General features: G+C 38.5%; 3 protein-coding genes and 1 non-coding gene across 5 annotated transcripts in view; 2 read left to right on the top strand and 2 right to left on the bottom strand.

Annotated features, from left to right (window-relative positions):
* napsa (napsin A aspartic peptidase) overlaps window positions 1-24404 on the top strand; it is a 97507-nt gene that overhangs the window by 48301 nt on the left and 24802 nt on the right. The window lies entirely within an intron of this gene.
* On the top strand, window positions 683-20499 carry st13 (ST13 Hsp70 interacting protein). 2 transcript variants are annotated; one of them, XM_056240862.1, is made up of 13 exons: window positions 683-803; window positions 1112-1263; window positions 1524-1575; window positions 1680-1764; window positions 3131-3204; window positions 3815-3881; window positions 3997-4081; window positions 4170-4280; window positions 4385-4487; window positions 12438-12554; window positions 13501-13558; window positions 13734-13825; window positions 19796-20499. In XM_056240862.1, exons 2-13 carry the CDS (start codon window positions 1154-1156, stop codon window positions 19925-19927), a joined length of 1086 nt encoding a protein of 361 aa, XP_056096837.1. In that variant the 5' UTR covers window positions 683-803; window positions 1112-1153; the 3' UTR covers window positions 19928-20499. The 2 variants fall into 2 exon arrangements, with proteins under 2 accessions (XP_056096837.1, XP_056096838.1); XM_056240863.1 differs by having other exon boundaries at window positions 3815-3886; window positions 4002-4081.
* rbx1 (ring-box 1, E3 ubiquitin protein ligase) lies at window positions 21877-24118 on the bottom strand. Its single transcript, XM_056240865.1, has 5 exons — window positions 23999-24118; window positions 22964-23042; window positions 22783-22853; window positions 22601-22686; window positions 21877-22078 (listed from the first exon to the last, which is right to left on the bottom strand). The coding sequence occupies exons 1-5, from the start codon at window positions 24074-24076 to the stop codon at window positions 22066-22068; spliced, it is 327 nt and encodes a 108-aa protein (XP_056096840.1). The 5' UTR covers window positions 24077-24118; the 3' UTR covers window positions 21877-22065.
* On the bottom strand, window positions 24290-24361 carry trnaq-cug (transfer RNA glutamine (anticodon CUG)). The gene has a single exon. It is a non-coding gene; the product is annotated as a tRNA-Gln (tRNA).

Below are 24404 nucleotides of genomic sequence, written 5' to 3'. Positions count from 1 at the left end.
TGATAGCATTCCAGTGTTAATTGTGTTATATTAGGAAACAAACATAACATGGTTACAAATGTCACATTTTTGTTCTTTATTTTGTTGTACGTTTATTGTTGCTTTGTTGTAATTTAGTTTTAGAATAAAAGAAAATAAATTACCCTCCCCAAATATAGATTTATGGACCAAACAATAATAATATATATATATTAAATAATCTTAAATGGAAATTCTAAATTGTGATTCAATATATATGGGGTGTATTTTTTCTGAAAAAGACATAATTTTTGATGTGAAGACAAACATATCTGAGAAATATGTCTTTCTTTTCTTTATTACCCAGCGAACAACATTATACAACTATAAAAGTAACAACAAAGAGAAAGAAGAAAAAACATTAAAAAGCTAAATTAAAGGGATTTGATGTTTTTTTTTTTATATATATATTCTCTAATACTGTCAATTACTGTCTGGTTTCACCCAGTAAAACAAAGAAGTTGGATTTACGATTAGAAAATGTATATAAAGTTTAGCCAAATATATTATATAAATAACTAAAACTAATTATATTTTAGTTAATTAATTATATACTAATTATTATTTAATTATAATACTAGTTAATAATAATTATTATTATTATTAAATCTTGAACATGTTTCGTATTTTACTCCAAAATGAACGCAAAGCATGAAGTAGCGAGTTCGCGCCTGCGCAAAATTCACAGTCTCGCGTTCACTGACTCGCGCGTGCAGAGCGAGTTCAATCTCGCGACCATCAATTCGCTGCCGGGGAAGAGCGTTTAAGGGACTTAGCTCTTTCAGGTAAAGCATCAATGTTAATTTATTTTTTAATTAACATGTATTGAGACAGTTGAATAAAAGAACGATCAAAATACCACGCTTATTTAACAAATTGCGCTTCCTCCCGCGTTATTTCCAGAATCTTCTATGCAGCGCGTGCGTTAATCCTGTCTGTGCACCACTAATTACTGGTCATTTAACGCACTGTTGCATTGGACAATTCCTTTAGGGTTTTGGCTTCGGTACTATGCATCATTTATTAAGCTAGGGTGCTGATCAGACACGTCATATTTGCCGGGAATAATAATGCACGCTTCCTTGTTTTCCAGCACATTGTTTTCTCTGCTTGAGTTGGATTCCTGTTGTGGAATATGGACTCACAGAAAGTGTCGGAGTTAAAGGCCTTTGTGCAGCTGTGCAAAGAGAATCCATCTGTGCTGCATCTGCCAGAGATGGGCTTCTTTAAGACCTGGCTGAAGGGGTCAGTGAATAATGGGCCTCAGTTGTTTTTGTGTTGTTTATAGTTGTGTGCTTTTAGCAGTGATTACAAATGTTATATAAATGATAAAATACGAAATACATATTGTGTAATAATGTATGTTTCCATGCCTAAGTTGAGTGCTTATGCTAGCAGTCACACCCATATAATGCATGACATGTGGCTCTCAGAAAGTTCCAGATTAATCCCTTTTCAATGGAACCCGTATGACGATTATAAAATGAAAATATGTTACTTTATAGAATGGGAGCAAACGTACCATTATCAGCAAAGAATGACAGCTCATCATGCAAGGTAAAGGAAATTAATAGAAAATTAACTGGCATTATTACCCACCTTCAAATAAATACATATGTTTACTAAAATATTGCCTTGTTTGTGTTTTCATTTGCTTGTAGGGAAGCTGTCCATGTGATGGGGCTCCCAAAGCAGCTTCAGAATCCGAAACTACCCCGGCATCTGAGACTGAAGAGAGTGAAGTGGGTATGTTGACTCTAATATCTCCTTTAATATCTTTTGTTTGCTTCTCATATGCTCGCTCTGGCCTTTACAATGGCTTGGTAGTAGCTCTACACTTTTTCCAGCAATAGCTGATCTCACCCGTCTTACGATTTCTCACTCTATGGCAGCGTTTTTTGATATTCAAACTACTACTCAATTAGTAGACAATGAAATGCTAACAGAGTTTGATGTGAAGTTAATATCCAGGCTCTAAAATGAACATTTAAAGCTACATCAAAGTCAATATTGCTTTAGAGACTGAAATCTTTTGTCTGCACAGGTAATGTTTTAATAACCACTAATAATATTTGATGTAACAGGTGGAATAATATTTACGTGGTCATTTGCGGGTCGGGAATCAGTAGGCACGAGCGGACTGCGAGTCCTGTAGCCAAGAGGCTATCTCGACTCAATTCGGTACTCACTGATAGGCAGCTGCTTTCACACGGTCTGTTCTTATTTGTGTTCATGCTCTTCAGTCTAAAGAACATCAAAGGCTTTCTGTATATAATATATCTGCATTTTTAATCAAAGTTGTATCTTTCTTGCTGCTAAGAGGATCAACGGCCACATATAGGTTACACTGCAGAGTTTCAGGAAAGACAATCACATTTTAACGCAGAGTGAATCCGCTAAAATATCCCTGATATTATATGGCAGTAAAGGCTCATTTGGCTATATGTTCTTTTAATTTATTTTAATTTAAGTGTCTGAATAGCATATGGTATGATTTGAACAAATCTGCATAGTTTTGTCTACCTGATGTAGATTTAATGCGTGTGCGGTTGCAGTCTTTGTGGCTACGTTCAGACTGCTGGTAAATGTGGTCTAAAACCGAATTATTATTATTTTTGCTCACATGTGACTCAGATCTGTTTTTGTCATGACAGTGTGAACAGCACAAACCACATGGAATCTGATCTTTTCAATTCTGATTTGGCTTCACTTCCATATGTGGTACTAAATCCGATACAGGTCAGATGTTTTGCAATGCGACCTCAGTCTGAACAGTCAAATCGGAATTTATGCGACTTTTACGTCACTCTAGAGCAACATTCGTCACAAATCTGCGCTCATGGGAGTCAATTCAAAGATTTTACATACCCGACGTTATCAGGACAGTTTCGAAAGGTAGTCAGTGGAAGGACAGTGATGTTTTAGAGCTCAAAAGTATTACAGTGACAGCTCTATATACAAGCAAAACATCATCATAATCATTATCAGGGCTTGCATCATAAATGTTTAAAAACTCAGCTCAGAGTGGAGATATGCTCTTATTTTGTAACAACTGTTTCTTATTGTTATATTATGCTGTTATGTGAACATGAACTGGCATTAATTTCTCCAGAAATTGACAATGAAGGAGTGATTGAGCCTGACACAGATGATCCTCAGGAGATGGGTGATTACGAGAACCTGGAGGTAAATGCATTATTTGTAGCAATAAAGGAGCAATACAATTTTCATTATCCTTTGAGATAATAGTTTTTTTATCCACGATTTTGCGATCTTGCAATTGCAACAATGAATGCAAATTTCAAGCAATCGCTGAATTATTTGTGGCATCTTCCTTTTTTCCCTTGTTTCTGAAAAACAATCTGAGGGAGGAGGTAATAGTGATATTAGATATACAATTTTAATATTTTGAATGAATACAGTCATGCAAGTGTAAAAATTGCAAAAACAATATCACAAACAATAGTAAAAAGTCCAAACATAGTCCAATGTACAATAAAAAGTCAAAATGTCGAAACATGAAATTAATAATTTAAACCATTTGAAATGTATAATTTGTAATCTGTTACTTTGTACATTTAATAATTTAGCAGACGCTTTTATCCAAAGTGACTTACAAATGAGAACGTACAAGCATCTGTGTGTCTAGCACAATTCTTTATTGTCAGCAAAGTTGCATGACAGAGAATTTACTGTATCTGGTTGTGATCAAAGTTTGTTAAAGTCTTAAATCTTGCTCTTAGTATAAAGTGAAATTATACAAATGGGATGATGGATCCACTTCCTTTAATCTCAGATCACAGATGAGATGATGGACCAGGCCAATGAGAAGAAGGTGGAAGCCATTGAAGCGTTGGGAGATGGTGAGCTGCCTCTTACTTAAAATTGTAACAATGTAATCATAGTTTACGTTTCCTTAGTTGTGGTAATAATTCATGATAAAATCATGGGGTTCAACAAAACCTACCAATTTTTCAGGTGACCTACAGAAAGCTCTAGACATCTTCACAGAGGCCATCAAACTCAACCCAAAATTGGCCATTTTGTACGCCAAAAGAGCCAGGTATTAATCAATCCCTGCTTTGTTTTTTACCGACCTGTTTTCTGATTGGCTGCGGTGCTGATTGCCTGAATCTGTTTGTGTCTTGCAGTGTTTATGTGAAGATGCAGAAACCCAACGCTGCCATCAGAGACTGTGACAGAGCCATCGACATCAACCCAGACTCAGCCCAGCCTTATAAATGGAGGGGGAAGGCGCACAGGTAGCAGACTGCAGACTAAATGAAGAGATGACGTTTCTGGCTTGACACTTCACATGTGTTGTGCTCAGTGTTTTCCTGTTGATGAAGATCTCTCGTTCTCACAGGTTGCTTGGCCATTGGGAGGAAGCCGCTCGAGACCTGGCGATGGCCTGTAAGCTGGATTATGATGACGAGGCCAGTGCCATGCTGAAAGAAGTCCAACCAAAGGTATCTGTGCTGAACTCTTGTTTATGACTCTTCCTCAACAACATCTGAGCTGGTGTGATTATTTTGGGGGGATAATTAATGGGGGGAATAATTGACCATCCAGAGAACCCTCTATCATTTGATTTTAGGCCCCACCCATTGTCCACAACAATATTTGAAGGCTAACCCCCAACCCCAATTTCTACCAGATAAAATATTTTAGACCTTTACATAACTAGAAAGAATGGTTTTCGACCACAATCATTTATTAGTATGGTGTAGTCTAGAGCCTCCTTTTGCGGCTAATCGGCATCAATTCGCCTTTGGCTAAGCCCCACCCCCCTTAGTTACTGTTGCTACGTCCGACAAACAAACTTCATCTGGGCTCTGGTATCAACATGGCTTATGCTGTGACAGCTCTTCCTGCTGAAGTTTTATCAAACTTTTATAAAGCAGCAAATAAAGTGTTCGATAGAAGTAGGCAAAAGGGGCTGCAATACACGTTCGAAGGCTATATTCACAACATACCAGGGTTCTCAAGTTTTATCAAAAGCTTGGAGTGAGATCACATGCGGTTAGGGGAGGAGCCTAAATGGAGCCCCGCCCCCGCCTAGCCCCGCCCCCAATTTTACCCATTGTTCATAATTAACCAGCAAAAATTGAAATTATAACAATTGGTAAATCTGATAAATGACAGAGCAATTCATCACATCAAATATAGACCTACTCTTTAATGTTATATTTCAAAATTAGGCTACAAATATATAACAAATTGCTCCAAAATGTTTGGAAAAACAAATATTTTTGCATTTTTCCCTGACATCTTTGAAAAATACAAATGCAATGGCAATGATTAGGCTAATGTATGTTTTGACAGGATATACAATATTACCAAGAGCACTCTGCTAACTAGAAATACTATTAATACAGTATAATATAGAATTTAAAATAAACTGAAGAAATACATCTTCATTCCTTCCCATACCCAATAACATTTCCTTAGCTAAACTGAGCCAAAGCTTTTGGCCTGGTTGCAAAGCAGTTGTAGAGTTTTTGACTGCATCAATAATGTATACGATGGGCTATATATTAAATGTTCTAGAATTTCTAGTCTAAAAATGTTAGTCGAGCTTTCTTCCAACTTACTTTCTCCATCACGACGTGTGTTCGCGCGATGTCGCGGCCGGTGGCCGAACTTCCGTGTGTGTTCGCGGACTTCGCGCGTCTATAAGTTGCCTAGTAACGAACGCAATCTGGCCGAGATGCGCACGCGCTGGCGGCAGGAAACTTATCTTTGTGTGCATGCGCCTCGTATACAACGTTATATATAAAGCTTGCAGGACAACTTGGTTGGCATTGCCTTTTCAGCGTGAGAAATACACGGTGTGGCGTGTGAGCGTGTGAACTGGTTGAATTGCGAGTGTCTCACGGCCAATGCGTGAGACTTGAGAACCCTGACATACAGGTGAAACGCAAGGAACAACAAGGCATCCAAATAGAGGCAAAAGCATACCGGTCTAGGGGTGTAACAATACATCGATATGGATCGATGCATCGATCAAACGTCTAACGATACGATGCATCGATACCACACATAAAATATCGATATACGGTACCTTTATTTTGACACGCTCCACATCCTCACGTAAACTTTCTCCGCTGAAATAGACGCCTGACAAGATTGACTGAACCCTTTGTCACAAAAGCCAGTATTTTCCACTGTCATCGCGAGTTCATGTCATCGCGAGTTCACAGCAGAAACAACAAGCCCCGAAAAGTTTGTTTTAGCAAATCAGTGCGCAGTATTCAGGTCAGGTGACAAGGCTGCTTGTCACTTTGAAAAGACGCGCTAGCTGAGAGGAGTTTCGTCAAGCTGACTAAAAGTGATCGAGGATGGATTTCAGCGAACTTGATGTACTCGTGATATCTTCTTCGGGGCGTAAAAGTAAAATAAAAGCTGAAACTTTGTCACGGAATCTTGCTAAAACAGCACGTTTAGTGGTAAGTGAAAGGCTCTCTGTATTGCGTGTACGTTAATCACAACAACAAAGTTTGACAGGCGTCTATATCAGCTGAGGAGATTGGTGTTACAAAGATTAACCAAGTGTTTTATTATGTATCATAGCAAATACTTGGCTTTGTTTAACTCTGAAACATGAAATGTGGAGTTATGCTTTTGCCATACAAATATATATATATAAAATATATAAATCCTTTCAATGAACTTTAATATAACAGAAGAGTTCATTTGCAAAAACAGATAACTGCGTTCTTGTTCATTTTCATAGATCTTTTTTTTTTTACTTGTAACAAACTACTTGTAAATGTCCCAATTGGGAGAGGGTGTGCAATTTTCAAAGAGTTTAATTAAACTTTCATGTTATATATATTTGGATGTATTGTGAGTTAATAAACGTAACCGGTTGTGTACACTTAGCACATAATATCTAAATATCGATTAATCGATCGATATAGCCCTGAATCGAATCGAATCGTAATCGAATCGTAGAATTTTTTGAGGTATCGGCAAATATCGTATCGCTGGCTGAGAGAATCGATATCGTATCGTATCGTGATTTACTGTCCGATTTACACCCCTATACCGGTCACAGTAAAAAAATGAACCACCGCTTATCCTACTAATCGAGACGGAGGCTGGGACTAACAATATCAAGCAGCAACACTGTTCATGCAAAGCTGGGTAGGTCTCTATTCACTTCTATAATCGTTATTACAAAGCGAACGGACTACGCGAGTATAACGTTGTATTTATTAGCAGCGTGTGCTAGACGACACTTCAGGATTTGACTTCGGTTTGGGAAGGGAAAAAAACGGACACCCCCCTCCAACCTCTCTGGGAAACGCGTATCTGTGTTACAAATGCCCCAGGCACAACGTTTAACCATATTTTTGATAAAACTACGACGGTAATAGCCTGCCGAGACCAAAAATATGAGACGCCTGTGTTAAAGTCAATGGAGCGCTGTGAAAAAGTGTCGGACCTCTGTGGGAGCACGTTCTTGGCTGCGCTGTGATTGGTCAATCTACGTTCTAGGGTGTGGCTTAGCCAAAGGCGAATTCATCTTGGGAATGGTAGATACAATTCCTTCACAGTGGCCAGAAAGATTTTGAGCCATTCCTCTTGCAGAACAGTGGCCAGGTCACTATGTGATGCTGTAGGAAAACATTTTCTCCTCCAAAACACCCCAATGTGGCTCAAAATATTTAGATCTGGTGACTGTCCAGGCCAAGGAAGATGTTCAACTTCACTTTCATGTTCATCAAACCTTTGTCACAAGTCTTGCTGTGTGTGTTGGTGCATTATTATGCTGATACACGGCACCCCCTTCACGGTACAGTGTTTGAAGCATTTGGTGCACACGGTCCTCCAGAATCTTTCGGCAGTCTTTGTCAGTGATGCGTCCATCAAGCACAGTAGGGAATGCCATGATATCGCAGCCCAAACCATCACTGACCCTGATCCACCCCGTTCTTCACTCTGGGCAGCAACAGACTGGGTGTTAAGCTTTTCCACACCTTAACTCCCACGGTTGTGGGAAAGACAGAGAAGTTGAACAATACATGTTTCACATTGTCCACAGCCCAAGTCCAAGATTTGCCCTGTTGGCACCAATGAAACGGACGTTTGGCATTGGCATGTGTGACCAAAGGTTTGGCTATAGCAGCCTGACCATTAATATTGACTCTGAAGCTCCCGACCAAACAGTTTTGGTGGAAACGGGAGAGTCGAGGTGCACATTTAATTCTGCAGTGAGTTGGGCAGCTGTGGTTTTGTTGTTTTGGAGACAATCTGGGTTAGTACCTGCACATCTCTTTCAGACAGCTTCCACAGTTTTTCAGACAGCTTCTCATGTCGTTCCAAACCTGTAAGACTTTCGTTCTTGCCTGACGTCGTCATACTCAAATTCTAGTTAGAATATGAGTCTGATACTGCTCCATTGGGCTGTGATTATGGGGCGTTTTACCCGAACCAGGAAAGAAAATGCCTCTGCACTCAATTGGATAGATGTATGTTGTATGTTGTATGTTGAATCCCGTGGGAAGGACGGTAAAAACATCTTTCCGATCAGCAAATGCCTTGATCGCGGTTCTCTGTTCCTCTTTTAAAATGAATGCGCTGTCGATATCTCTATAACAGACGCGATAGTGGAACCTACACATCTCAATTCTCCAGCGGCAGCCATTCTTTGTTGTAAATGAATTGAACCCACGCACTCTTTGGTGACGTGGATGATTACGTTACTATTGATCATCTGTCCGTCATCGTAATAAGCCCGCCCTGACAATTTGATTGGTCGAAACAGCTCTGGTTCGAGCATAGTTGCTCCACAACGGATCAAGTCCAGACCGAACTTCCCGATCTCTAATGTTGTGGGCGGGGCTAAGTTCGGCTGGCATCCAGGCTGCTTTCGTTTATCTTTGAAACACAAATGAAGATGTTTTTGATTAAATCTTAGAGCTTTCTCGCCCTCCATTGACAGCTTAAAGGAGCACTTCACCCATTTCAACATTAATCTTTATTGAAAGTGGGTCATATATGTAGTCGAAATGTAAAAGAATTTTTGAATTTGGTGCCCTCTTGACCGAGAAAAGACTACTATAGGGCGCATTTGTATGTAAGACAACAACTCCCACAATGCACCACATTGCACAGCTCCGCAAGCCACTCCCACTAATCTAGAACAGCGCAAACATCAGAGAAATCACTCTTCCGTCTACAAGACTAGCTGCCACCAGAGTTAGAAATTCATTTCACAAAAAATTTCTAGTTAGTTGGCTGTGGCGAGCAGGGCGAGGGACGTGAGAGGACGGCGCGAGGCCGGTGGCGTGAGTGATAATGAACGACACCTGTGAGACGCGCCGGGCTCGCATCTCTCACGGAGGAGCGGAAGCATAAAAGGAGGAGCGACGACAGGGCAGATCGAGAGAGGAACAGGCCTGATTTTGTTGTGTTTTGTTTCTGTTGTGTGTGGCCAGCAGTCGTCCGCGAGGGGCTGCTGGCTTATACTTTTGTTTTGTATTTGTTTATTTTACTATTAAAATGTTTAAATGTTCGCCGGTTCCCGCCTCCTTCCCACAACAACGAACCCCGTTACATTGGCAAACCCATTAGTGAATTACTCCTCGTTTGTATTTCTTTCTATATGGTAAATTATTGCATGATACCGGGTTGTTTAGTCAAGCGAAACTAGGATGGTTCACATCACAACACAAACGTCCGTGTGCTCGTCTGATTCAGAGATTTCGTCCAGGAGAAATTGCCATCGTTGAAATTCTCTGCAGCAGACGGACTCTATCTGTGTCCGTAGCACACAGCGAGAGCACAGGCACCAGCAGTCCGCCCAGCTCGAGCCAGTCCGGGCTCCTCGTCCGCCTCCTGTTCCTCCATCAGCCTCAGCTGCTCTTCACTATATTGCGGCTCGTAAAGATAGCCACGCACATCAGATTCGAGCAGCAGAATTTCAAAATCCTCTTCTTCCATATCATGTTTAGCTTCTTCCGCCATTGTCGTTACTTCCTATCTCCACAGCGCTTGTTAGCTGAGCTTCCAAACAAGATGGCTGATATTGCTTTTTTGTATCTGCAAGTGAAGTCCCACCCACTGATCTGTAATAGGGCTGTAGCGTGAGTGGGTCCCACACCCTGAATAAATGATGAGCTAGTGTTTGTAGTCTCAACCCTTATACAAAGAAATGGGACTTCCTGCTTTTTATGACGCAAAATGACGATTTTTACATCATATAAAGCAGGAAGTGGAACACTTAAATCCTTATTTCTCCCATCTCAGGGGGAAATAAGAGAATAAACCATGACCATTCAAAAATATGACTGGGTTTCTAAAGATACAAAGCTTAATGCAAATGGTTGAAGTGTCCCTTTAAGCAACTACCACTTTCAAGCCCCAGAAAGGTAGTAAAGACATCATGAAAGTAATCCATGTGACTCGAGTGCTTTAAACTAAATTTTAATTTGTTTGCACAAAAAAAGCATAATTTACCACTTAATTTACAAAGTATTAATCTCCAACAACATCCACTCCCGCGTCAACACAACACGCATGCGTCGTGGTGCTCTCGGAGATTAATATTTTGAAAATGATCAATTGTGCTTTTTTTGTGCAAACTAAATAAAATTAAGGTTAAACCTCTTGAGTCACATGGATGTTTTATGATGTGTTATTCTACTTTTCTGGGGTTTGAAAGTGGTAGTTGCGTAAGCGGTCAATGGAGGAATGGAAAGATATCAGATTTCATCAAAAAGATCTTCATTTGTGTTCTGAAGATGAACGAAAGTATTACAGGTTTAGCACGACATGAGGGTGGATAATTAATGACAGAATTGAAATTTTTCTTTTGTCACATGACAAAAAAAATTAAAAAGGGCTTCCTACATGTTGGATATATTTTTCTGTAATAATTTTTTTTTATATATATATATATTAGGGCCGGGACTTTAACGCGTTAATTAAGATTAATTAATTACACAAAACATTATTTTTAATCGCACTTATTTTTGCACCGCGGAACGTTTCTCACTGGATGAGTTTCGGCGGACCGATTATACTGGCGCACCCACTAGCGTTCATGACAAGGGGGTAATCCATCGACCGGAAGTTGAAGCCGGCCGGGTGCCGCCATGTTGTAGCAGAACTTCACTTGGGTTAGCATTTCCATTGACTCCCATTCATTTTGGCGTCACTTTGACAGCGAATAACTTTACATCTGAGGCGTTTAAAGACTCCATTTGTCCATTGTTTATTTCTAAAGAAACACAACAATGTATAAAGGGCTCCATTACCTTCTATGTTACATTATGGCCCCGTAGAAACAGATTTAGTAAAAATAGGCTAACGATTGCGTCATAACCACTCGACTCTCTGTCGCGCTGTACAGAAATTACCGTACAGACAGCAGGAGAAGCTCGCAGGCAATCGGGGGGACGTCCCGTCAAGATAGAAGCCCATAGATAATGAGTCCATAAAAGCAACGGAATACTTACTCCTGCTCACTCCCGCCAAAGAACTCTTTGCTCAAGTTCCCCGTCTCTGCAAGATTAACGTTGGCTATTTTCACGCACAGCTACTAGAAGATTAACGTCTGTCAGACAGGTTGCTCACGTCATCAAGCTTAGTTTGAGTCGGTTTGAGTCTGCGCGTCAGGAACGGAAGTGCTCAAAAATCGCTAAAAATGGGCTTCAACTGTCTCAACTGAGTTCCAATGAGATGGCTCTGTCCACTTCTTATACTGTCTATGGTTCATGACCATGTTCATGACGAAGAAGCTGACGAGATCGCTTTGGTTGGCCGGTGGCTGGGAAATGTTGTTACAAAAAACGAACGGATGGACGCGTCGATAAGAGCATGGTTGTGTGCAAGCTATGCAACAAGGAATTCGCTATTGCTATTAGTGTAGTGTAGCAATATGCTATTTTGTTGCAATATGCTATTGCTACACTTAATGGCTATTATGGCTATTAGTGTAGTGCTATTAGTGTAGTGTAGCAATATGCTATTTTGTTGCAGTATGCTATTTCTACACTTAATGGTAAAAATTGCACTGGTCTGCTGGACTTGGTTGAACAAAAATAAACAATATTTTGTTGCTTAAGCTTATGTATGCAGTCATTATTCAATGGTATACTAAAAATCCATGTGAAAAAAATTACTTCTCACAGTTCTTAGGTCAAATATGTATGCGATTAAAATGCGATTAATTTCGATTAATTAATTACAAAGCCTCTAATTAATTAGATTAATTTTTTTAATCAGCCCTAATATATATATATATATATATATATAAGAATTAATAGATCTGGACACAAACAATAGTATTTATTTATTTAAAAGCATATTACTATTACTCAAATCATTGATGTACTGTAAGTAATAGTAATTATTTTCTTTAAAAAAAAAAGGCTAAATATTTCAGTTTTTCATTTGATCTCTCACAGGCCAACAAACTCATTGAGCACCGGCGCAAATATGAACGCAAGCGAGAGGAACGGGAGATCAGAACGCGGCAAGAACGAGTGAAGAAAGCGAGGGAGGAGCATGACAGAGCACAGAAGGTAAGAAATGAATTGATTTGCATCAGGCCACTGAATCATCATTTCCTGCAGAGTTGGTCCTGTTACAGTTTTTCTCGATTGTTTACACACATTTTCTGAAAGCATGCCTCATACTCTCAGAACTCTACACACAAACCAAAAAAACACACACACAATGGGCAAAACCCCTCAATTCTCCTGCAAAATGAAACTTTACATTCAAAACAGTTATTTCTTCTCAAAATGGTATTTTGTTTTCAAATGACACACACAAACCATCATATGAATAGACATTTATAAGAACCAGTTGAACACTGATGTGCTCAATGTAAAACACTATGATGAATGGAAAACACTTCTTCTCCATTCATCATAATGACTTGGGCCTTTTTGTTGTTCAGTGTTACACTTACTACACAGTACATGCCTAAATGTGTTGTAAAATATTTGAGAATATTGTTTTTATACTCAGACAAATAGACCGTAACAAATGTTTATTTTTCCAACAAAAACAAAGTTGCACATACAGTGGTCTACATATAAAACAACAGAAGAATTTAATGTATACAGTTACAGTAAAAAAAAACAAAAAAAAAAACTATGCTGCAGCCTCTCTTCTGTTTCGGTCTTTTATGCTAAAGCCCTGATTGCTAATTGTAAAAGTGTGTGACAGGTGTTTGCCCATGTGATGAGTCAGTGTGCATATTTGATTGGCAGTGTGTTCCTTGTAAAAACAAGAGACTTTCTGCATGAAAATTGTGCCAAATGCAGAGAATTGTGTGTAGTGTTTTGAAAAAAGTGCGTTTTAGAACAGCAATTTGAGTGTAAAGCAGGAATTGTGCTTGTAGTTTAGCAGAATTGGTTCAGGGGGTTGGTGCATGAGTTACATGTTGTGGTCATTGTGTCTCAAGTACCAGTATTTGTGTGTAAACAATTGAGACAAACTGTAATGTGCGTCTGTGTGCAGGAAGGGGAAGCCAGACAAGAGGCCGGAGGGGCACATGGAGGATTCCCAGGATTCCCAGGTATCTTCCATTAAATTATTTATGTATATAATAAACCTGTTTTATTCAGAATAGCGCACTACTAAAATAATGATTTATTCCAAAATGAAAAGATATAACAGATTAAGGTAATATGTAAAGCAGAGTGCAGCACATCGGACCGTCTCTGATGTTGACATTTGTTCTGATCCTTCAGGAGGTGCTGGTTTCCCAGGTGGAGCTCCTCCGTTTGGAATGCCTGGACTTAATGAGCTATTTAATGACCCTGAGGTTCTCATGGCCATGCAGGTAAAATAGACCACAAATTGCTGATAAGCACTATTTGGATGGGATTAGCTTTACAAGAGTAGATGGAGTAATGTAATTTTACCACAGGACGTCTGTAATAATAATAATGGCCAATTCGCACATAAGAAATCAGAAGAAGTGGGAGGGGTAACTCGATTTACGCACCGCCATCACCCTCCTGTCATCATGTGTATATTACGTTGCTTCCTGATATCATGTGCGCAAACACAATTAACCTATATTTATATATATATATAAAACAGTTAGGTCCGGTCGAACATGTATTAATAAAATTCAGATTGGATTATGTTGGTAATAGGCACTTACCTAACGCTAAAAGAAGTTTCGTGCCTCTAACAAGTGCTTTCGACCTTCTTTTTGATCTGAATGGTGTGTGGAAAACATTTGAGTTTTGCCACAGACTTGTCCCACCACCTAGAACGCAGCTGAATGCTTTTTCAAGCGTCTCCTTACTAGCGAAACTACTTTTAAGCATATTGGAATATTTACGTACATATTTACAGCGAGTCTATTCGCTTGGGATAAGTGTAGCTGCCTGGTTCAAGAAAGATTGGACTCTTTGACTGATGATTCCCACACTTTATTTGAAGGTCCATCATCACAGATAAAGGCACCGTCGGACACCATTGTTCGTTGAGAATCAATGTAAAAGCTTGTACAAAAAGAAAACAAAATACCGAAAATAAATAAACATCCATCAAAACCAAATAAGTAAGATTAATGACTTAGACATTATACAAAACCACAACCAATAAGTAATCTTAATAAAAATTAAATAAATCAAAACAAGGACATAGAGATAACAGGAAGTCTATAATCATACCTTGTTCTCCATTCAAACCAGGAGCTAAATCCTTTTAAATTCCTTGCAAACCGTAAGCTTTCGATTCCATAACCATGTACGCCTGGATCTCATTCATACTGAAATGTTTGGACCATATGCGCATTATATCCGCTCACGTGAATGAACTTCAAAATAAAAGACCTCCGTTACCACAACACAAATAACTCAAAATCAAAACAATTAAATACCATACAAAAATAAATCATTTAAAGGAGTCATAATGTAGTATTAACTTTGATACCCACGCTCTATTATAGTCATTTCATGCCCTTCTAAAAAAGAAAAATTGGAAAAAAATAAACACAGAGCTCGTTTGACCCTTATTTCTGAATGCATTATTGTCTCGCGAGATCTGATGCGAGGTTTTGGCTGTCGTGGACGGTCATTTTAATAATGCAAATGAGGGGCGCGTTGATTGGTGGCAGGAAGGAGGGGGCTTGACACCGCAGGTAACTTCAGCATATCATTCCAAAAAGAGATCATGGCGCAAGTTGTTAATGAACCCGACCTGGCCGCGACCTACGGGATTCAACCGTACATGTTTGAGCCAGACTCTGAACCAGAGCTGGAAACGGAAGAGGAACAACAGTCAATTGAAGGACGTCTACATCAAATTGTCTCTGAATGGTAAAGACAATTTTTTTGACTGAGACATACATTAACATCAGTAACGAGCTAAAACGTTTTTTTTTTTGCTATTTTCTCCCACATAAGTTTAGCTTTAATTTAATGTAGATTACATTAACGGAGATGTAGTCTACTTTATTTTCAGTTTACAGTGGTTATAGAGATTAACGTTTGCTTTAATGTGTTGTTTTTGCCTTTTTTGACGTGGTTTTTTAGATATTTAATAATTTTCATCTGCAGACATGTAACGTTATGTTTTTCTTTATGTTTATTAATTCTTGACTGTTTTTTAAATTTATCTATCCTTATCACATACATTAACCGCATTAGTAGTTAGCTGCTGTTTGTTACACAAAATATAGTAATAAAAACACAGTCTTACCGTTTCAAATTCAGGCAAGTCCCTGATTGTTGGAATGGCACCTTTTTCCAAACGTAGCTTCGATGCCAACTTCGCCTGATATTGCCCCAAATTTGTAAAAGATTCTTTTGTGAAATGTTTAGCGCAGACACCTAACGTTGAGCAAGTTGAGATGGTTGTCAAACATGATGAGATGGTTGAGATGGTTGATGAACAGCGTCATTAAAAATAAATTTCATCCACTTGTCCCTTGTAGTTTGGTCAGTTTTGGGTAAAGAAAAAACATTAGAATGTGGATTATGACAGTCGACCACGGAGCAACTCACGTGTGCACTACGTTTCTGCATCTTTCTTGACTGAATATGATGGGGAGAGGGGCAGGGCGGGCCTCCTCTGCGGGGTCCATATATGGTATATCCGGCCCCGTCTTGACGTCAAGTCGGGGGAGAAATTGAAATCTCGTATTTGAGTGCGCGTGCACGTTGGCTAGTTTAAGAACCCTGGGGTAAACAAACGCTTCACTTTTGAATATCGGCATCCCGGCCAATGTATAATCGTTAGTCAATCATAACATACATTGATTCTCATGGAAAAGTGAAAATTGCACATTATGACTCCTTTAAGCACTATATTATTTTCAAAGCAAACGACATAAAGTCATTAACAATTAGTATTACCTGAGGTAATTTTTCCAGACCTTTTTACTAGGGGTGTAACGATACACGTATTCGTATTGAACCGTTCGGTACGGTTTTCGGTACGCATTTTTGAACCGAACGGTTCGTTGGATTGGACTATTTTTCCTGCCGACCAAAATTTCGTTATTTCAAATGTAGGCGCGTCACACGTGGCGAGCGCGCTCATAATGTAAGAGATGCTGGCGTGACTACATTTGCCATTTGATGTTGGGCAATGTTGTGATGTAAGCGGAACGAAACCACTCGTTATTGTGTGGTTGACGGACCGTCTATCAGTTTGGACCAATGCAGCGCGAGCCGATCTTAATCATCAGCACTGTTACTACACAGCGAAATCCAGTAAAGAAAGCATTTGAATTCGCCACTGAAGTAATAACATCGCTGCGAGATCTAGTGATAAACATTCACATTTCTCCGTTATTAACGGATCAAACAGCGCTGAAACCAGGAAGAAACATTGTGCCATGAATGAACTATCCAGTGTCCACAGATCAGCAACATTCACCATGGATTTACTGTAGTAACTCTACTAACTAACCATGGAAGTTTGGCAGGAATAGTAGGCTATAATGCTTTCAAGTAACATCACGTCGGTTTTATTTTGACATTATGAATACAATTGCTGCCCTCAAATGTTAATCTGAACTAAAATAAACCTTTGTTTATAACTACTAGCCTACAATATTACATTTCATTTTGTCCAAGGAGCTGTTTTATTTTATATGCTCCTAAGAAAAGTCAAGTATAGCTCCATCATTGCTCAAAGTTAAAAAATATCATACTTTATGATGTTAGTTTGAATAAAAATATAATTAAAAAAATTAAATCAAGGAAATTTCTCTGGCATTTCTTTCTTTTTGCTGTATCGGAATCGTACCGAACCCAACCGTGACACAAGTGTATCGTATCGAACCGAACCGTGAATTTTGTGAACCGTTACACCCCTACTTTTTACAGAAGGTAAAAGTCTCTGTAATCTTTACTGACATTGTCCGTGATGATTACTGAGATGGCACATTCGGACGGGTCCAAAAACACTCAGAAGCTCTGATGATAATTACTTTACCCCACTTCTCCATGTTAAACTAATCCCGTCCGAATAGGGCTATCAGCAGGAGTCTGCAACCTTTTTGTCATAAAGTTTCTGAGATAATCATTGTGCCACAAAACTTTTAATTATCAGGGTATTTAAAAATAGTTTTTCAAGGCTCTCAATCAATAAAATCTTAGAAGTCATGGAAAGTTTGATAGTGACTTATAATTTTTTCTGTAAAATATTTGATTGGCTAGGTATTGCTCTTATGTAGAGAAAAACCTGCTCATAAAACCATAGTAATATCCAGTTTGTGAGAGAATCTTTCTTTCCAATAATTTGGTCGAAGCACTTAACGAATTACTATTCATTCACAGCTAATTGTGAAGAATTATTCATTAGCATCTGTTTGAATAATCTTTAGATATTTAATCTCAAATAACTGGGAAGATCCTTCATTTACTATTCAAAACCTTTGGGAAGCCTATATAAATGGTTCTTAACCAAATTATGCTTATTTTTAGTTCACAAATGTTGAACTACCATTCAAAAGTTGGTTAGGATTGTTTTTAAATGTTTTTTTTTTTTTAAAGTCTCTTATGATCAACAAGGCTGCATTTATTAGATCATGAATAGAGTAAAATTGTGAAATAGTATTACAATTTAAAAACTTTTCCATTTGAATGTTTTAAAATTTAGTTTATTCCTGAAATGACAAAGCTGTATTTTCAGCATCATGACTCCAGTCTTCAGTGTCACATGATCCTTCAAAATCATTCTAATATGATGATTTGATGATTAAGAAACATTTCTTATTATCAATGTTAAAAACAGCTGTGCTGCTTAATATTTTTGTGGTAATCCGGATACGTTTTTTTTTATATATTTTTTCTGGATACGTTTTTGATTAATACATATAAAAAAATGTAGAAGTCACTTTTGATTAGTTTAATAACATCCTTGCTGGAAAAAGTTTTAATTTCATTTTATTATTAAACCATACTGATCTCAAACTTTTGAACAATATTGTACATTTGATTCTTTCACTGTTTAGTAAAAGATTCATTTGTATTGCGGTCACTTTTAATACATTTACATTGATTACTTCAGTGTAACTATTAAAGGGGTCATATAATGCCATTTTTGTACAAGATAATATGATTCGTTAGGGTCTAAATTAAAAGTTTGTAATATACTTTAATTAAAAATTATCATTAGTATTGTAAGAAAACAGTTATTTTACCTGGTCAAAAACAGCTCTGTTTTCAGCACGCCGTTTCAGTGCATATGCCTTTAAATGATCATGAGCTTTGCTCACCCCGCCTCTCTGTTCTGTGTGTACACCATTTGTAACAATAACCATAACGCGTTGTTCATTATAAACGTGGGATTATGAATTATATTGAGAACGTCGTACATGGAAAACATGCCGTAATGTACCCTGAGTGTAAACCTTAGACTCATTCATCGTGAAGCGTGCAAGCGATTTGCAAAGATATAAATATTAATATAAAGGTTAATAAAACGTTACTCACTTCAGTTGTTCTAGAGGTTCAGCAGGAACACTAATATCTGGTACCGATCCTTTATTCAGGAGCAGCTTCTTAGCAAAACCAGCTTTATACTGACCCTCGTTTATAAAGCAGTCTGGTGAGAAATGATTCGCGCAAACATGAAAGCATTGACGTTGCTCGTGGGGAATATTCCCTTCGAAAACAAAACTCAGCCACTGTGTCTTCAGCGGTTCGGACTTAGGAACATTAAAATGACTGTTGGTTCGTTATTACACCCAAGAACAGAACACCACAATCGCTTAGACGCCATTCTGCTCATAGACAGTGCTCCAGCATATCAACAATGACCGCGCCGGTCCGCGCAGACTATGATTGACAGCTGGCTCACGAGCGAGGGCGGGTCTGTGTTGAAACCCAGCTGTCAATCAACAATCACGGGAGGGGCGTCCGACCGTGGGATGTCACACGGTCGAACGGCTCTATTTGAGGCAGGGGAAAACATATAAGGAGATTAAAACAAAAACACTGGATGGATTTTTATCATTATATGATGGTTGTGTACAGACACTGCCAACACACATTTCAGTACAATCAACTTGAAAAAGTGCATGTACCATTATATGACCCCTTTAAGATACCTGGTTGTTTATCTGATGAACTTATTTGTATAAAACATACTTTGGGGAATTTGAATGTAGTTAATCACGATTACTTGCTCATACTTGGGGTTAATTGGGCTAGTTAGCAACCATATAGTATTGGATCGAATTCATAAATGTCCATAATAACCTCTCCTGTATATGACATTCCTGAGCATCTCAGCTGACTGTAATCTCTACATGATGGTAAATTAATGCATTCTCATTTTCCAGGACCCAGAGGTGATGGCAGCGTTCCAGGATGTGGCGCAGAACCCCGCCAACATCGCCAAGTACCAGGGCAACCCAAAGATCATGGCCCTGATCAACAAACTCAGCTCCAAGTTTGGCGGCCAACAGCCCTAAAAAGGGCCGAAAGAGTTCATGTCCAGTTCCAATACTCTGCTGTAGCTTTTTCTCACTGGGTTTCTTGGCATATATTACAGACAGTACTTAACTTAGAAGCTGTCAAACTAAAGTTACTGATTTTAGATATGTCTGGACTGTTCTGATGACAGCAGAAGAAACTATGAAAGAGTATCGGAACAAGATCAGAGAGATGGGGTGCTTTTTGGGGGAGGGGGGGGGGGGTCGGTTGAGTGAAGCATGAACTGTAAGAATTGGGTTTATTCTTGTAACGTTTTGTTGGGGACAAACTATTTTGTGCGCTTCACTGAGGCTAACACATTTAGCACTTATGATCCTGGTCTCCAGATCGTCCCGGATTCTGGATTTGAGAGACTATTCTAGCTGACAGTTGCTGCATGGACAAACTGGATTTAACAAACGTGTCCATTCAGCAGCCAATCATTCCAGGGATTTAGTCGTCTTATCACCTTTATTCATTGAGTTTGGTAGATAGCTTGTTTGCGGTCTTATGTGGCGGACTGGAGATCTGGTTTCATATCATTCTTGGGGTCTAGACTATATTCATACATATAAATTCCTATTTCCTGTCCAAAGCAATCAGTCAATCACTTCCTGTTAAGATTTCATGGGTGTTCCTTTCAAAGGTTTTTGATTGTTTTTGTTCTTTAAAAAAAAAAAAAAAATTCTCCTCACCCTGTGTAACCTGGCATTGCTTTTTGTCTCTCATCAATCCAAAATTAAATTAAATTAAATTGTGATCAACTTCCTTATTGTGACGCATTTGCATATTGTATGGAATTTCATGATTTAATTCAATAAACATTTTGGTTGTTGCAAGTGTAAGATGTCTGTTTATTTACTGCCGTTAAATTATGGTTGGTTTAAGATTTTTTTTTTCATATGATGGAGGTCAATGTGCTAATTTCAGAAATAAAGTCAAAGGTTTGAAGCGACATGAGTAAATAATGACAGATTTTTCATTTTGAGGGAATTTACCTTTTCTCAGTGAGATGGATGCACAAATAGTCTAAAATAGACTACTGTGACTCAGTCGACTACGGTAGACAAATGAGGACCTAATAAGATATTATTCTGTTTAAGCGCCTGTCTGTTGCTTTAAATGCTCGAGCTCTTCGGAGCAGGATGGATTCTGATTGGCTGTCAATGTTTTTATCGTGCATCAGATGCAGAGCCATATAGAGATGTATCTCTCTATATAACTCTGATCAGATGGAAACATCTTACGAACTACAGAAGCAGAGTGCTACACGGGTGTCTCTGCATAGCCACTGGTGGCCAATTTAATTTATTGGATAAACTGGAGGTAAACATCAAATAAGGATGAAATACTCCCAAGGCACTCACGTGGTGAAGTATAAAGCTTTTAATCAACTGGGCAAAATCGTTAAAAACAGTTAAAAGTAGATCTACGCGTTTCGGCTACACCGCCTTCTTCAGGATACATGTCAATTGTTCAAACAAGTCGTCTTAAACTATTAAAACTCGTTCTGAAAGTAATTTCAGCAATATCGCTTCTCTGTGCCGTTATCATTATAGTTGTGGTGGACAGTTATTCTTTTAAATATGGATCATTTTAGAACTATATCTTTATAGTATACGGGCCTTTAATATCCAGTACAATAAATCAGTACATAATGTAATACTAATATAATGCAGTATAATATTTACAGAATTATATCAGGGTGTCTTCACTTGTCCACTGATCTAGAATCTGCTTCCATCACTTAAAGATTATATTTAGATTCTTTTTAAATTCTTAATATTTAGAATTCTAATCACATTATTCTTTTATTGTTATTATTTTAAGAAGAGATGAAGCAGCTGGGCTTTTATAGTCTCTTAGATTAAGCCATCATGTAAATAGCAGCATAGACATTTCTAAGTAATGTGTTAGAAGAATAGGATGCAATTGCAACTGACAGAGCTGTATTTAGAGGGACTTTATTGATAATTTACAGCTTTGAATGCTGTACACAGCACAGAAATAAAAATAAAAAAACAAGCATAATAATCCCAATGTGGACCAATCGGTCTTTAACAGGGAGAGAATTATGACATCTAAAGAAAAGCAAATCCTGGATCTGAAGCACAAACACAGGGTCGTCCAGACGCTGCTAATGGCCATACCTGGAAAACAGAGCAACATTAGATCAGCAATAATAACACAAGTGTGAACATGTACAACCAACAAAACATGTCAGGAACACCAATGCGACTTTCCAATGATAAAGTTCTAGAAAATACTAATAATGGAGGAGAACATTATCAAGTAAATGGTTTCTAATATCTATATGTGCTAAAAACTGATTCACATCATTATTTTTTTATATATGCCCTTTTAACCTTTAATCAAAATAACTTCCTCTCCCTCTTGCAGCTCATCTCTTCTCTGACGACGCATTTACTGGCGTGAGGCCAGGGCAACCTGTCACTCACATGACATCACAGCAATAGCAAACCACAACCATCCAATCAATTCCGGATTCCTACAGTTTTTCTTGTTCGAGAAGCCATTTCACTCGGATATACGTCAATAGGGAAGAAAAGACTACCGCAACTTCCAATTTATGCCTTTAACCGTTAAGTAGGATTCTCTATTAATACACTTATTCGATCTGCCACTTTTAATAAAGAAACAAAATCACTTACTTCTGAAACTCCCACTCTCTGTTGTCCAGTGGACACACCTGTCTGGTCTTCAGCCAGCGAGAGATGCAGTGGAAATGAAACGCGTGCTGCAGAACCAAAAGCACACAGAACCAAAATGTACAGACCTAGAGATCAAGCAGTGTGTGTGTGTGTGTGTGTGTGTGTGTGTGTGTGTTACTCACATTGCAGACTCCCCAGGCCACTGTGCACTCCTCTGATGTAGCTGATGCCTGATTGGCCTGACACTCTATACCTGAAGGAAATACAGGTGTTAAAAATGAACTGGACGTAAATGACCATGACAAAACAAAGAATGCCGTCAGATTAAAAGAGCACAAGGACTAAATAGGAGTTGATACTTACAGAGGTCCATAATGTGATTTCTACAAATGGCACAGTTGTCCACCACAATGTCCCAAGCCCACAGAGCCACCGCATTCCACTGCAAGAGAACCAGACAGATCTCAACACAATTGCGTCGAAATGTGTCAATATTTTGTCCGTTTTAAATCAAATTTGATCTCATTCGGAAGTTTTCATATAATCCGTGTATGCCCCAGTGAGTCAGTGACAGTTATGTTTAGGGGTTTTCAGGTGGACCTATATATGTGTATTTCTAAAAATTGTAGGTTTTTAAATGGAAGCCTGTTTCCACCACAGATTAATAAAAGGTAAAAGCAACTTTTTCATCTCCCAATTCCAAGTGTATCTCATAATTCTGAGGGATTAAAGTAAGCATTGTGCGATTAAATTTTTTCTTATTCTGTGATCATTTTTTATTTCATGATACTTTCATATATACCATGGTACTAGATGGTTACCATGTTCATTGCACTTAAAAAACAGCATTGGTAAGTTACTACTCTGACAAGTTCAGAAGGTGTTATAATCAGACGAAGGCCTGAATCTGAAGAACTGAATCTTCGGAAGGCGCCTATATGATGGCCAAAATTATCAAATCGAACGTTCTGAATGAGTCTACGATTAAACTTCCGGAACCCGCCCATAATTTCCAAAAAAAAGTTATCTAGGTAACGTTAGGCAGCTCGCTAGTTTCTGCGTGATTCCCAATCTGTGGTTAATTTCTAGTGGCCTGTTTTAATAAACTGTCGGATTACGTTGCAGAATTTACTAGAATTCGATTGAGGGACGCCCAAGTTACATGTGTTTGCTTGATATCAGAGTCTACATATTCTCGTGACATATTAAAAGCTGTTTGTTAATCATAAAAAACAGCCATTGGTTGAAGATGATGTAAAAAAGGAGCAGAGCAGCTAATGCTAACCGGGGATTATAAACACGCCGCTATGGAAGAATTTAAATGTTAAGAAGACTAAAACCAATTAACTGTATGTATACTTAACATCAACCCTTAACATTTACTTCTCCATCCGTTACCTTTTTCACTTCAAAACGTTTCTTACTGGCTCCACTGTTGGCTCCACTCGGGGTGTCCACATCCATCGCGGCCGCCATGTTTGTTAATGGTCTGCTCTCTCGCGAGAGTTAATGAGATCGCCTCGTTCCTCAGTTTAATAATCAGCGATAGGTTTTAATCATAAAGCAATACTGTCTTTTTAGACCTCTGCTTATTTTAACAATATTAATATGTTCATAAGTGGCTTTTCTCAACATATTTATTGTAAAGTAGAGCAGACTATACTGTTGTGTGGGTAAATGGAAAATATTAGGTTCCACCGAGATTTGAACTCGGATCGCTGGATTCAGAGTCCAGAGTGCTAACCATTACACCATGGAACCAGATGGTAGCATCTGCTAAATATTTTCTGTGAAGACTATATTT

This window comes from Rhinichthys klamathensis, unplaced genomic scaffold (genome assembly GCF_029890125.1).
Source record: "Rhinichthys klamathensis goyatoka isolate OS25496 unplaced genomic scaffold, OSU_Roscu_1.1 h1tg000616l_1, whole genome shotgun sequence".
In the NCBI taxonomy this organism is placed as follows: Eukaryota; Metazoa; Chordata; class Actinopteri; order Cypriniformes; family Leuciscidae; genus Rhinichthys; species Rhinichthys klamathensis.
Note: the sequence above shows the minus strand (reverse complement) of the source record. Positions and strands in the feature narration are given on the sequence as shown.